This window comes from Lynx rufus, unplaced genomic scaffold (assembly GCF_022079265.1).
Source record: "Lynx rufus isolate CCGP_SWC_20201006 ecotype Redwood Valley unplaced genomic scaffold, mLynRuf1.p SCAF_18, whole genome shotgun sequence".
Lineage (NCBI taxonomy): Eukaryota > Metazoa > Chordata > Mammalia > Carnivora > Felidae > Lynx > Lynx rufus.
In genome coordinates, this window is record NW_025814832.1 from 39,951,250 (window position 1) to 39,965,241 (window position 13,992).

The following is a 13,992-nucleotide window of genomic DNA, read 5'->3' on the forward strand; positions in this document are numbered from 1 at the left end:
AGATGCCCTGAAAACAGCATCCCTTTTTAAAAGGTATCCAAGAGATCAGCCTGAAGATGTGTGGCTAAGGAGCCTTAGGAACACCCAAATTTAATCAAGATTCCCTGGGAGATGGTGATATTATTCCCTGGAACTGAAGGATCATTGTCATCTGCTGTCTTTGGCCTCTTTTACAAATAATCAAAAACCTAGTGCCACTTACAGTCATAAACTAAGAGGCACGTTACAGGGAGGGCCCCTAAGGGCTCACAGAGGCCCTTAAGGTAAGCGCACATCTCAGGTTTTCTCCTCGTGCCCAGGCCGTTTTGAGCCAGGTGGGGGCAGCAGAGTGCAGTTGTTTGCTGGGGAAAAAAACCACATGACCTCTATTTACTAGGTAAGAATTAGGAAAGGGAAACCACATTATGACTTAAACTTTTTTACTGGTCAGAATTCAAAAGATGTCAACATTTCCAGCTGCTAAGAATGTACTAGACAAAAGCAAGAAACCACAATTTTGATATCTATGAAAAAGTAGTTTGCAGTGAGCTGTTTAGAAAATGTAGAAATCGCATCGTCGAAACCCTTTGAAACCTTTCCGTTTTCGTTTTCTTCCTGTGTCACATTCACTGATATCCGAGGAAGAAGAGAATACAGAGTTGTGGAAGGTATGCCTATTCATGTAGGCATCATATAACCTTAAGTCCTTTGGTGAAAGTAATTCTTGGCAAACATTCCAGGACCATGTGTAAGTAGAAAAGGTATCATAAAAGGACTCATTTTTAGTGTCTATTCCAATCAAATCCCCTCGGATCTTCTGCCAGAGGTTTAGCATGTCTTTCCGGTGCTCCAGGGCAATTCCCAAGTTATAGGTATCTATAGCTCTCTTCACCTGCAGTGAGAGAGCAGAAGTTGGCAGTAGTTACCTTAACATATCTTTGACTTATGGACCACCATTCTAGATATCCTAAGAGTTACATTCCCAGGCTGGTTGAACATCACTGAGTTTACACATTGGTAGGACCTTTTGAGGACACGCAAGTTAGGAGTTGATGGACAATCCAAATGTATGATTTGGGAATAATGAGAGAAGAAATGTTATGACAATATTAAAAACACAATAGACTAAAACAAGGAGGAAATGGGGGATGGAGACAGGCTCTGGATATAATAGGAGTGCCAAGGATGGCACTCAATCCAGCTTAGGACAGGGATGGAGAGATGCTGAGTAGTTCCTCAAGGGTTTGGCCAGACTGAGAGAGTCACTGGTGATGGGAAGGAGTTTCAGGGACAGGAGATAGCAGAAACAAAGGAACAAAGGCCTCTGGAATTGGTAGAGGCACAAGCACGTTGGTGTCGCTAAAGTGTCAGGTTTTGAAAGTGGGAGGGAAGGAGTGAAGGAGATGAGGCAGGCAAAGCACTGTGCTGTACTGGCCCTTAGACTTGATCTCAGGGAGGTTGGGAGAGCCCTTTCCTCAGTGAAAATCATGCTGTAGTGAGCCACTCTTCCCTTCCCTTCCCTTCCCTTCCCTTCCCTTCCCTTCCCTTCCCTTCCCTTCCCTCCCCTCCCCTCCCCTCCCCTCCCCTCCCCTCCCCTCCCCTCCCCTTCCCTTCCCTTCCCTTCCCTTCCCTTCCCTTCCCTGTAATTTCTCCACCTAATGTGGGGCTCAAACTTAAACCCTGAGATCAAGAGTGGTTGGGGCGCCTGGGTGGCGCAGTCAGTTAAGTGTCTGACTTCAGCCAGGTCACTATCTCGCGGTCTGTGAGTTCGAGCCCCGCGTCGGGCTCTGGGCTGATGGCTCAGAGCCTGGAGCCTGCTTCTGATTCTGTGTCTCCCTCTCTCTCTTCCCCTCCCCTGTTCATGCTCTGTCTCTCTCTGTCTTAAAAATAAATAAACGTTGGAACAAAAAATTAAAAAAAAAAAAAAAGAGTGGCACACTCCACCGACTGAGCCAGTCAGGTACCACAATTACCACCTGTTTCTGACGGAAGGGAGATAAGTCTCTCAGAGTGTGGAGCAGAAAATAGAGTTGAAAAATCCTGCCATTGTTGAGAGGGAAGCATTCGTTCTTAAGCAGGACAGGGGCAGAGCTGGATCTTTATGTTAGATCATGAGCAGCTGTGTGGAGAGTGGGTGGAGGGGAGCAGCTGTGAGGTAGGGATGGGAGGTTGGGGGGTCCAGGCAAGACCTAATGAGGGCCTAGTGAAGGCAGTAGTGATAGGATGGGATGAAGGAGACAGATTTGAAAAATTTTCAGGAGAACAAGAGTAGCCAGATTTGGTTGTAGGTGGATGTGAGGAGTGAGGACAATTCACAAATTAAGGGTGACTCCTGGCTTTCTAGTTTCGTTGACTGGGTAGAGGGTGGTATCAGCAGCTGACATACGGAATCCCCAAGGAAGAGCCATTTTGATGCAGATGACGAGTTTGGTTTGGACTGGTAGAGTTAGATAGGCTGAGACAGTGAGGTAAAAATGTTCATCAGGCAGCCAATGAGCTAAGGTGAAAGTACTGGAAAGAAGTCTAGGCTAGAGACAGATTTAAGAGTTATCTGTGTGTAGGTGGCAGCTGAAACAAGAAGGGTAGATTGAGATAGTGCAAAGAATGCTTGTCCTGGCTTTTCCTTCACTTAACGCAGAGATCCCCAAAGTTCTGTTGTGACTGGTTTACAGGTATGCCAATTGACTGCCTTCCTCAAGCTCCTTAGCCCTTGGGGCAGCCGGTACTCTGGGTTGGAGGCCTCCGGCTATAAGGAGCCTCCATTTACTCCAGCATGAGTATGTGCCATGATGAGACAGAGGTCGGGAGCCCACTCCTTTGTGTTCTTGTGGCGTCCAGTGCCGACCTCACCTGTTGTTTCACTTATCCCCATGTATTACTACTGTTTATTTCCTTCTCACCCTCACTCCAAGCTCATGGAGGGCAGGAACTCTGTTTTTTCCTCCCCCGTGGTATCCCGTAAACCTAGAACTTTGTTAATAATGTATAAATATTTACTGAACAAATGACCGGACGAGTGCCTATAATGGGAAGAGCAGTAGGAAAACGAAGAACCATCAAGACTGAAGGGATGAACATTCAGGAAAGAAAAGCGAGACGAAGGGACACAGAGCTGCAAGATGCAGTACTGTAGAGGCCAAGGAAGTGGAAACCATCCAGGAGACCTTGATCATTAGTGTCTCTGCGTGCAGAAAAAAGGCAGCATGAAATACATATACCCCAGTCTGTCTCTGTGGAGTATAAAAGCTGCTAAGATGTCACGGCACAAAGGTAGTTAGGGAGCACAGAGTTATGGTTAAAAATGTGGATTCCAGAGCCACACGGCTCGTGTTTCTAATTCTGGCTCTATTCCCCTATTCCTTCTGCCTTTAGACAAGTGAACCTCTCTGTGCTTATCTCTAAAATGACAAAGAACCATAACAGCACCTATCTGGAAGCACTGTTGTGATCAGTAAATGAATTAGTACCCGCAGAGTACTTGTGGAGCACCTATATAGCACCGTGCTTGGCACCTGGCAAGTGCTCTTGAACTATCCTTTTAGCTGCTGTAATCGAGATGCTTTCACTCATCATGGTTCCCTCAGTACACCCCCCTCACCGTGACAGCTGGCTGCCTTACCTATTTGCTATTTCCAGCATGAAACAAATGAATGTCCCAGAAGCGATGCTGGGTATGGTTCCATGGGTGATTAGCAGGATGAATTATAACAGTTAACATCTGAATCCACTTGATTACAGAGCAAGAAGCGTCATTGCCATGGGTAAAAGTGAGAAATGAGCTTGTCTTGTTTTAAAGACACAGGGCAGGAAAAATAATGTTGGGATTTATGGTTGTAGTATTGAAATGGAAAATATTCTCATCAGTGCTTTCTGAGAAGGTGCCAACAGTGAATACTCACGGGCTGTTTAATAGCTGCCGCATCAGTCACTGTCCAATTCTGCTTCTTTTTGAGCATTTGGTCAATGGCCAGGATGTCAGTAGGACAGCCTGAGACGGGGTCAATAGGCTTTATATTTGCTGCCTTTATACACATTTAAAAAAAGAAGGTTAGTGATATCTTTTGGGTTGAATTATACAACATAGACATAATAAGGAGAAATACATTGCATTATGAAGGGGTTTGTGTATGATACAGAAGGTAATTGCTAAGCCACTTGTCAGTTGTTTGGGGCTACATGGTATGGTGCCATGTGTAAATGAGCATTTAGCAAATTTTCTTTCATAATGATGAAGCCTACTCAGAAGTATAGACTAGAAGATGGGGCGCCGGGGTGGCTCAGTTGGTTAAGCGCCCGACTCTTGATTTCACCTCACGTCATGATCTCACACTGAGTGAATTCGAACCCCACATGGGGCTCTGTGCTGAGCGCAGAGCCTGCTTGGATTCTCTGTCTCCCTCTCTCTCTCTGCCCCTCGCTCACACACACACACGTGCTCTCTCTCTCTCTCAAAAATAAGTAAATAAACATTAAAACAAGAAGAGATGGCTTATGTGTGGAATGGATATGGAAGGTAGAGAGGAGCCAACTCTACTTTCACCAAATTTCCCAAGCCATTACCAAGCTCTGAAAATGAAGATGGTGCCCTCCACAGAGGACAACCTACAGTACTTCCAAACTTCCCATGGGGAGCCAGCCATCCATTTTCCCTGCTCCTGGGCTGCTGAACAATGCTGGCAGAAATCACGTAAATATGCTCATTGATTTCTTTGAAGACGTGTATTACCCAGTCTCATTCAGGCCCGTTGTACCGCCTGCCATTACTTTTCTTCATTTGCCGTTAACTCTCTTACAGCCCTCAGAGCAGTCCTCTTAGTGGCTGCTGGGAAACCAGGTCTGCACACTCCCTCAGCTACCGATCTTGTCTCTCCAGGGCTGTCTAATATACATTCTTTTCACTCTTCTTTCCACCTTAGGATTTCTCCATCTTATAGCCTGATTTTTCCTCTTTGCCTTTTCGATGTGAGAGTTTTTCCTGAATATTTATTTGCTCCCTGGACCATTTTCCTTCAATTTCCCTTGTTCCAGAGCTGGCTTCGTGGGTGTGTGATCTGTACAATCACACAGGACCATGTACTTAGAAGGGCCCTGAGTTTGGTTTACTGTTCTGCTGTTGCTGTCTTTAAATTCTTAGTGATTTTTGGACAAGGGGGCTCCACATTTCCATTTTGCACTGGGCTCCACAAATGGCATAACCAGTCTTGCCCCTTTCCTACAACTTCAGTTTCTCTGCCTCGGGCAGTGGTTGTCAGCTTTGGCTGCATGTTGGAACTTTAAAAAAATGCTGAAGCTTAAGCCCCATCCCGAGATCTGATTTAATTGGTTAGGGTTGTGGCCTGGGCACAGGGCTGTTAAAAGCTCTCCTTGGTGATTCCGTTGGTGCAGCCAGGATTGAGAACCATAGCTCTAAGGGCTCTTCCTCCTGGCTACTAATGTGCTCAAGTTCCCCATGTCCGGAAACAACTTTTTTCTAGATTCTGATTCTATATTAAGCTTTAGTTCTATGTCTCTCTTCCTTAACAGATAAGAGTTTTTTGTAAGATGAGTTGATTTCTTCTTCTTTCTTCTTCTTCCTTCTTCCTCTTTCTTCTTTCTTTCTTTCTTTCTTTCTTTCTTTCTTTCTTTCCTTCTTTTCTTTTTCTTTTCTTTTCTTTTCTTTTTTCTTTTCTTTTCTTTTCTTCTTTCCTTTCTTTCTTTTGGTCTGTTTTATCAGTTTCTGGAGATGCATGATAAATATCTCCCTTCTTTCTTTTCTTTCTTCTTTCTTTCCTTCCTTCCTATTTTCTTTTATTTTTTCTTTTCTTTCTCTCTTTTCTTTCTCCTTCCTTCCTTCCTTCCTTCCTTCTTTTTCTTTTCTTTCCTTTCCTTTCCTTTTCTTTTCTTTTGGTCTGCTTTATCAGTTTCTGGAGATGCACGATAAATATCTCCCTTCTTTCTTTTCTTTCTTTTTTCTTTCCTTCCTTCCTATTTTCTTTTATTTTTTCTTTTCTTTCTCTCTTTTCTTTCTCTTTCTTTCTTTCTTTCTCTTTCTTTCTTTCCTTCCTTCTTTTCTTTTCTTTTCTTTTCTTTTCTTTTCTTTTCTTTTCTTTTCTTCTTTCCTTTCTTTCTTTTGGTCTGCTTTATCAGTTTCTGGAGATGCATGATAAATATCTCCTTTCTTTTCTTTCTTTTTTCTTTCCTTCCTTCCTATTTTCTTTTATTTTTTCTTTTCTTTCTCTCTTTTCTTTCTCCTTCCTTCCTTCCTTCCTTCTTTCTTTTCTTTCCTTTTCTTTTCTTTTCTTTTGGTCTGCTTTATCAGTTTCTGGAGATGCATGATAAATATCTCCCTTCTTTCTTTTCTTTCTTTTTTCTTTCCTTCCTTCCTGTTTTCTTTTATTTTTTCTTTTCTTTCTCTCTTCTTTCTTTCTTTCTTTCTTTCTTTCTTTCTTTCTTTCTTTCAGTTTGCTTTATCAGTTTCTGGAGATGCATGATAAATATCTCCCACGGTGATTATGGGTTTGCCTATTCACTTTTTTAGCATGCATAGTGCCTTTAAAAAGTCTAAAGTTAATCCTTACAATTCTGTTAACTGTTATCTGTCAGTTTGCTAGGTACACACAGGTTCAGGATAGTTATATCTTTCTGAAGATTTTTAAAAGTAATTAAATAGCATCTTTATCTTTAGCTATGTTTTCCTTAAATTTTACTTTCCCTATGCTAATATATTGATACCAGCTCTCTTTGATTTGTATTTGCCTGATTTATCTTTTTCAGTCTTTTTACTTTCAAACTTTCTGTGTTGTATTTTAGGTGTGTCTCCTTTAGAGAACATATATCTGAGAATTATTAAAAATCAGTCTCAGTGTCCTTTTTTATTTTAAACTTGAAAGATGATCTGTTGTCTATGTATTTTTCTTTTTCATCCTTGTTTTTTTAAACTAGTGTGTTTAATCTTTTGTTGTGACTACTGACATACTTGGATTTTTCTATTTTTTAAAATTTTTAAAAATATTTATTTAGGGGCGCCTGGGTGGCGCAGTCGGTTGAGCGTCCGACTTCAGCCAGGTCACGATCTCGCGGTCCGGGAGTTCGAGCCCCGCGTCAGGCTCGGGGCTGATGGCTCGGAGCCTGGAGCCTGTTTCTGATTCTGTGTCTCCCTCTCTCTCTGCCCCTCCCCCGTTCATGCTCTGTCTCTCTCTGTCCCAAAAATAAATAAACGTTGAAAAAAAATTAAAAAAAATATATTTATTTAATTTTGAGAGAGACAGAGCATGAGCGGGGGAGGGGCAGAGAGAGACAGACACAGAATCGAAAGTAGGCTCCAGGCTCTGAGCTGTCAGCACAGAGCCCAACATGGGGCTGGAACTCACAAACCACGAGATCATGACCTGAGCTAAAGTCAGATGTTTAACTGACTGAGCCACCCAGGCACCCCATCTGCCTATTTTGTTTTGCATTTTCTATTATTCCATGTTTTCTCTTTTTTCTTATTCTTTTTTCCTTCTATTTGACAATTATTCATTTTAATGATTATTCATTAACTTATTTATGATTCATTTTAGTGATTATCCTCACATTTTTAACACTCAATTTTATTTTTGAGGCAGCATGAGCAGGAGAGAATCAGGGAAGAGAGAGAGAGAGAATGGGAGAGAATCGTAAGCAGGCTCTATACGCAGTGTGGAACCACATGTGGGACTTCATCTCACGACTGTGAGATCATGACCTGAGCTGAAGCCAAGGGTTCAACGCTTACCTGACTGAGCCACAGAGGCGCCCCAACACTCATAATTAATTTAACAAATTGTAGATTTGACCAGTATCCTAAGTCTCTACTCAAACAATAAAATGAACTTAGGAAGCTTTAATTTTGAGCACCACCCTTCTCATCTCCCATGTCACTGTGCTGTAGAGTATTTTAGCTCTTGTTTAGTACTCTCCAAAACAGTTAATTCTTTTTTATTTCCAATCTTTAGGAGTGTAAAACATACATATGCTTCAAAAATCAGAGTATGGTGAATATACACTGTGATCTCCTTGCCTGTTCTGTCTCCCAGCCCCTTACTTTCTCTGTCCGCAGGCAACCAATGTTACTATTCTCTTGGATTTCCTTCCAGAACATTTTACAAGGAAAAAGTATATGTACATACTTTGTATTTATTTATTTTTCTCCTTTTTATACGAATAGCAGTGTATTACACATACTGTTTCATATCCTTTTCCTTTTGGAGATCTTTTACATCATCACACAAAGAGTTTCTTAAGTCATTAAAATGGCTGCAGGGGCACCTGGGTGGCTCAGTCAGTTAAGCATCCGACTTCAGCTCAGGTCATGATCTCCCAGTTTGTGGGTTCGAGCTGCACATGGGGCTCTCTGTTTCGGATTCTCTGTGTCCCTCTCTCTGCCCCTCCCCTGGTCGTGCTCTCTCTCTCTGTCTCTCTCTCGCTCTCTCGCTCTCTTTCTCTCCCCAAAATAAATAAATTTTTAAAAAATGGCTGCAGAATATTTCATGGTAAGGATAAAGCGTAATTTAACTAATCCCCTAGTTATTTAACCTAGTAAATACAGTAGTAGTTAACCTAGTAAATAGTTAACCCGGTAATAGAGTTAATCTAGTAAATGGTCATTTAGTTATTTCCCCAACCGTTTGCTAGTATAAACAACCATGTAATGAGTTGCCCTGTACGGGTGGCATTTGGAACAAGTGTATCCCAGATAGTATCCTCGGGGTGAGATGCTAGGTCATGAAGGTGGCTGAATATGCCACCCCAAATATGTGACTTTGGCAAAAGGAGTATTTTGAGTTAAAGGGACTTGGAAAACAGCGGGTGTTAAGAAGAGCACTCTGATCTCTCTCCTCTTCCTTCCTGAATGCAGGGGATCAACGCCCCATAAGGAAGATGCTGTCTTTATACCAGGAGGAAAGTAACATTCTTATCACTGGGAATGGGGAGTTGAGGCTGGCAGAAATCTGTACAAATCGTGTTAAACTAATCTTTGTCTTCTAAACTCCACCCAATTAACTACCCTAGGGCAAGTCCCTTTGCCTGGACACGTTTTCACTCTATTTACAACTCTTTGGCCAATTTAGCACACAAGTGTTGGACTCTGCTACTTTGAGTCTTCGTTTTCTGTGAGGACTCCCATGTACCTGTAAAATTTTTAAAAATGTGTATGCTTTCCTCCTGTTGATCTGTCTTATGTCAATTTAATTCTCAGGCTCAGCCAAAAGACCCTAAGAGGGCAGTGGAGAAATTGTTCCTCACTCATAGTCCACAGGTGTGAGATCTGTCACTTTGGTAGGTATTACCAAATTTCCTCTGTGGAGGTTGAACCAATATAAACTCCTATCTGCAATTTATGAGTACCCCATGTATTTTTCAACCTTTTGATCTTGGTCAGTCTAAAATGGAAAGATACTATCTTTCTGTATTACCACTTTCTTTTTTTTTTATTTTTTTAAAAATTTTTTTAAAGTTTATTTATTTATTTTTAATTTTTTTAAACATTTTTATTTATTTTTGAGACAGAGAGAGACAGAGCATGAATGGGGGAGGGGCAGAGAGAGAAGAAGACACAGAATCAGAAGCAGGGTCCAGGCTCTGAGCCATCAGCCCAGAGCCCGATGCGGGGCTCGAACTCACAGACCGTGAGATTGTGACCTGAGCTGAAGTCGGACACTCAACCGACTGAGCCACCCAGGCGCCCCTGTATTACCACTTTCAAGGTGGTTTTGATTTGGATCTTTTATGAAGAATGGGATTGAATATCTTTTCACACTACTGAGAACTATCTGTTCATATCCTTTGCTTATTTTTATACAAGTTAGTTTCTTTCTAATCAATTTGAAGCTCTTTGATGTATTAAAGGAGTTAGCCCTTTGTGTACGAGTTGCAAATGTGATTATTTTTGGCCATGCAGAAATTTTTGATCTTGAAGTAGCAGAATTAATATCTATTAAAAAGGGGCACCCGGTGGCTCAGTTGGTTGGGCGTCTGACTTCGGCTCAGGTCATGATCTCATGGTTCATGAGTTCAAGCCCTACATCGGGCTTTCTGCTGTCAGCACAGGGCCTGCTTCAGATCCTCTGTTCCCCCCCCCCCACTTCTGCCCCTCCCCTGCTCTCTCTCAAAAATGAATAAACACTAAAAAAATTTAAAAAAAATACAATGACTGAAAACGTTTGTCATTAAAAAACATGTTATTAGTTCTGTTAAGTTAGAACTTAAAAACTTAAGTATTTGAATTAACTAATGTTTAACTAATATTAATTTGAATTAATTAATAATTGAAATCTTACCTGTGCTTTCCAGTCTCTTTTATGGAAAAAATAGTTCTCAAAGAAGTTCAGAGGCTCCTTTCTCCTTAGCATTTCTAATTTCTGCATGTCTTTGAATGGCTTTCCCATCACCACCCCATCCACATTAGGAAACAATGGAAAGATGGGTATTTTTGAATATGGGCTATCTGAAGGAGGATTGCACCCTAAAGATAAGAACAAAAATGATATTATGAACCGTGTAAGAGGAAATTCACATAAAAGACATACATGTAGTGCCTATTTTGCTCTTTGTCTAGGCTTCTCAGTGGCTGTGACCCCCACTCTTCACTCTCCTGCCCTCTCCCCCGCCCCCAGACTCTAGGCTTCACCTGAATCATGAGGACTCAGGTTAAGATGCAGATATGCTTTCCAATGATACCTGTGTGACATAGACCAGACAGAATAGGCTGTGGTCCTGTTTCTATAGCACTTGACCTCTAGTGTTTATTTCTGACCAGTAATCTACAAATAAATCCTTTGCAACAGTGGGGAGAGGACAAATGGCTCTTACTCTTGAGCTCTTCAAGAAATTTAAATAAATCCTTTTCTTTCATTATTGCAGTCCGGGCAGCATTGGCAAAGGCAGCTGTGCTTGAGCTGGGAGGGGTGCATATGTCTTGCTTAAATCTCCTTTTTTCATAAGCCATGGTGTAGGGATTCCATAACATTCCTGTTTCCTGGAATTTTCTTTGGAAATAGCTAAAAAAAAAAAAAAGTAATTAAAAAAAGAATAAAAAGTGCTGTATAGTCCTACTGAAAAACTGCCTAAGTGTTGGACAAAAGGAAAAAAAGTCCAGCTGCAAGGTATTGGCTGAATCCATTTATTTTAAACTTAATTTATATATTCATTCAATATCATTTATTGAGTGCTTAATTTTGTGACATTCATAGAATATCTACTAATACTTTCCCCAGGCCATTTGGCTAGCTTATATTTCTAGTTTCTGGGCTTTGGCTTCCTTCCTCCTCCCCCCCAAACCTCAAGTCTTGTCTAGAAAAATACCTATCGATAGTGATCCTTGACAAAGCCTTGAGTGGTACCAGCTTGAATACAAACATTAATCATGCCTACCATTATATTACTTTGTGTTGAGTTTTATTTTTTTTTCAACGTTTTTTATTTATTTTTGGGACAGAGAGAGACAGAGCATGAACGGGGGAGGGGCAGAGAGAGAGGGAGACACAGAATCGGAAACAGGCTCCAGGCTCCGAGCCATCAGCCCAGAGCCTGACGCGGGGCTCGAACTCGCGGACCGCGAGATCGTGACCTGGCTGAAGTCGGATGCTTAACCGACTGCGCCACCCAGGCGCCCCTGTGTTGAGTTTTAAAATGCAACTTTCTTTTAATTAAAAGAAATCCTTATTGCAGAGAATTTGGAAAATGCAGAAGAGTATAAAAAGGAAGTGTCACCAATAATCTTACTATTCAGTAAATTACTATTGGTTGCATTTCTTTGAGTTGTGTGTGTGTGTATGCATGCACATGTGTATCAATGGATTTAGGAGATCTGTTACTGTGCATTTTAGTTTATAAATACTTTAAGATATGCTAAGGGACTCTCATTCACAGCACAAACATCCCCAAAGGTATAGACATCTGATTTACAAACATGCATGCCTTAAACATTCATTGCAGATCAGATTCCCTCTTGCAGCTGGAACGATGGACGTCTCTCTGGAGCTGTGGGCGGTGGGGGAGGACTTGGTATAGTGGGGCTTCAGTACCAATGTGGGAGACCTCGCTTCTCAGTTTGTGGAGCAGAGGACCGTCACTGCTTACTGTCTCAGAGGACGAAATGCAAGACCTTGCTTATCATTACACAGGCAGGTTTTTCTGTTACAGCAATGGGAAGCTTCATTGCTTTCTGGGATGATGACAGGCAACCTTTTTTTTTTCCTCTCAGAAAGAGGGAAAGAACTCATTCTAAATGTTGCAGCTGCAGCAGTGGTTGGGTAGATGTGCCAATAGCATTCTGCTTAGAGTCTGGTTTATAAATTTTATTTTATTTTATTTTATTTTATTTTATTTTATTTTATTTTATTAGAAAGAAAGAGTGTGTGATCAGCGGACAGGGGGAAAGGGGAGGGGAGAGAGAGAGAGAGGGGGGGGAGAGAGAGAGAGAGAGAGAGAGAGAGAGAGAGAGAGAGCATATGAATGAATCTTAAGTAGGCTCCTTGCTCAGTGTGGACCCCAACTTGGGGCTCTATCCCATGATCCTAGAATCATGACCTGAGCCAAAATCCAGAGTCAGATGCTCAACTGACTGAGCCACACAGGTGCCATAGCAGTCTGGTTTATAATCAGATAATTCCTTCCTTAACCTTGAACCCAACTATCCACAATGTTCTTATCCTCCTCTGAAAATATATAATGCTCATTTCTCTTAGTGTAATTTAAAGGTCTTGAGGCAGGAGCATGTCTGGTGTATTTGAGAAACAGCAAGGGTGCTAGCCTGAATGGAGCAGAGTAACAGGAGACAAAGTCAAAGAGGTCAAAAGTGAGGGCAGGTCACCTAGAAGACCGATAAGTCACATACAGTCTAAGACTCATACTCAGAGGGAAATGGAAGGGTTTTGAAGTTTTTTAAAATAATATTTTATGTTTTTAAGTTTATTTTGAGAGAGACAGAGACAGCGCAAGTGGGAGAAGGGCACAGAGAGAGAGGGAGAGAGAGAATTCTAAGCAGACTCTGCATGGTCAGTGCTGAGCCAGATGCAGGGATTTCATGAAACCACGAAATCATGACCTGAACTGAACCAAGAGTCGAATGCTTAACTGACTGAGCCACCCAGATGCCCCACTGGCTGAAGATTTTGAGCAGAGGACTGACATGATCCGACATTTTAAAAGGATCATTTGGTGCTGTAGGCATTAAGACATCAGCTAGATAGAGGGAGTGTTGAGAATAGACTGGAGTGGGCAAGGCTGGGGTGGGGAACCAAAAGGTACAAACAGGGAGACCAGTTAGGAGGCAGCAATCCAGGAAACAGCTAATGCGTGTAAAGTGCACACTCAGAAATTGCACATAATGTTTAGTAAACGTTGTAATCAACTACAGGAACACCTGTCAAATTCTACCATTACCCAGCTCAAGACCGGCTTTCTCAGGAAACTACATGAATGATCTTTGCCACTCATTTGGCATTATTTAGTTGTCTACGTACTTAGGGCTTTACTCTCAATTTATATTTTAAGTTCCTTAAATGCAAACACTACATATCAAACACTTCATCTCCTTAGAAACCAGGTATATGATAAGTAACAACCATCATCATCATCAACAACAACATCATCATCATCATCATCATCATCAAAACACCAATATCAGCAAACATTTCCTGGTCACTTACTGGGTGTGAGAGGCAGTGTAGGGCAGTGGAGAAGAGCATGGGTTCTGGAATCAGACTATGCTAAAATCCAGGCACCATTGCTCCTTGGGGCAAAGTACAACTACCTGTACTTTAGGTTTTTCATTTGTAAAATGAGGACAATAGTACCCATTAAGGAGGTGAGGATTCAAACATTATCTATCTATCTATCTATCTATCTATCTATCTATCTATCTAGTATGATTATTCTAGTTACTTCCACATAATAATAGTTATTTTTTATGGGGCTCTAGGAATATTTATTCCTACGTTCCCACAAATGCCCTATAAGGTGGGTATTATTATTGTTCCCATTTTATAGGTGAGAAAACCAAGGCTGAAA

General features: G+C 41.6%; 1 protein-coding gene across 1 annotated transcript in view; it reads right to left on the reverse strand.

Moving 5' to 3' along the window:
- Positions 1–532: 532 nt before the first annotated feature.
- Positions 533–13,992, reverse strand: part of EFCAB3 (EF-hand calcium binding domain 3) — a 28,823-nt gene continuing 15,363 nt past the window's right edge. The window contains exons 6-9 of the mRNA XM_047080440.1: positions 10,792–10,979; positions 10,260–10,444; positions 3,879–4,001; positions 533–871 (exon numbers count right to left, since the gene is read on the reverse strand). Of these exons, the coding sequence (XP_046936396.1) occupies positions 533–871; positions 3,879–4,001; positions 10,260–10,444; positions 10,792–10,979 (835 nt within the window). The remainder of the gene's footprint in view (positions 872–3,878; positions 4,002–10,259; positions 10,445–10,791; positions 10,980–13,992) is intronic.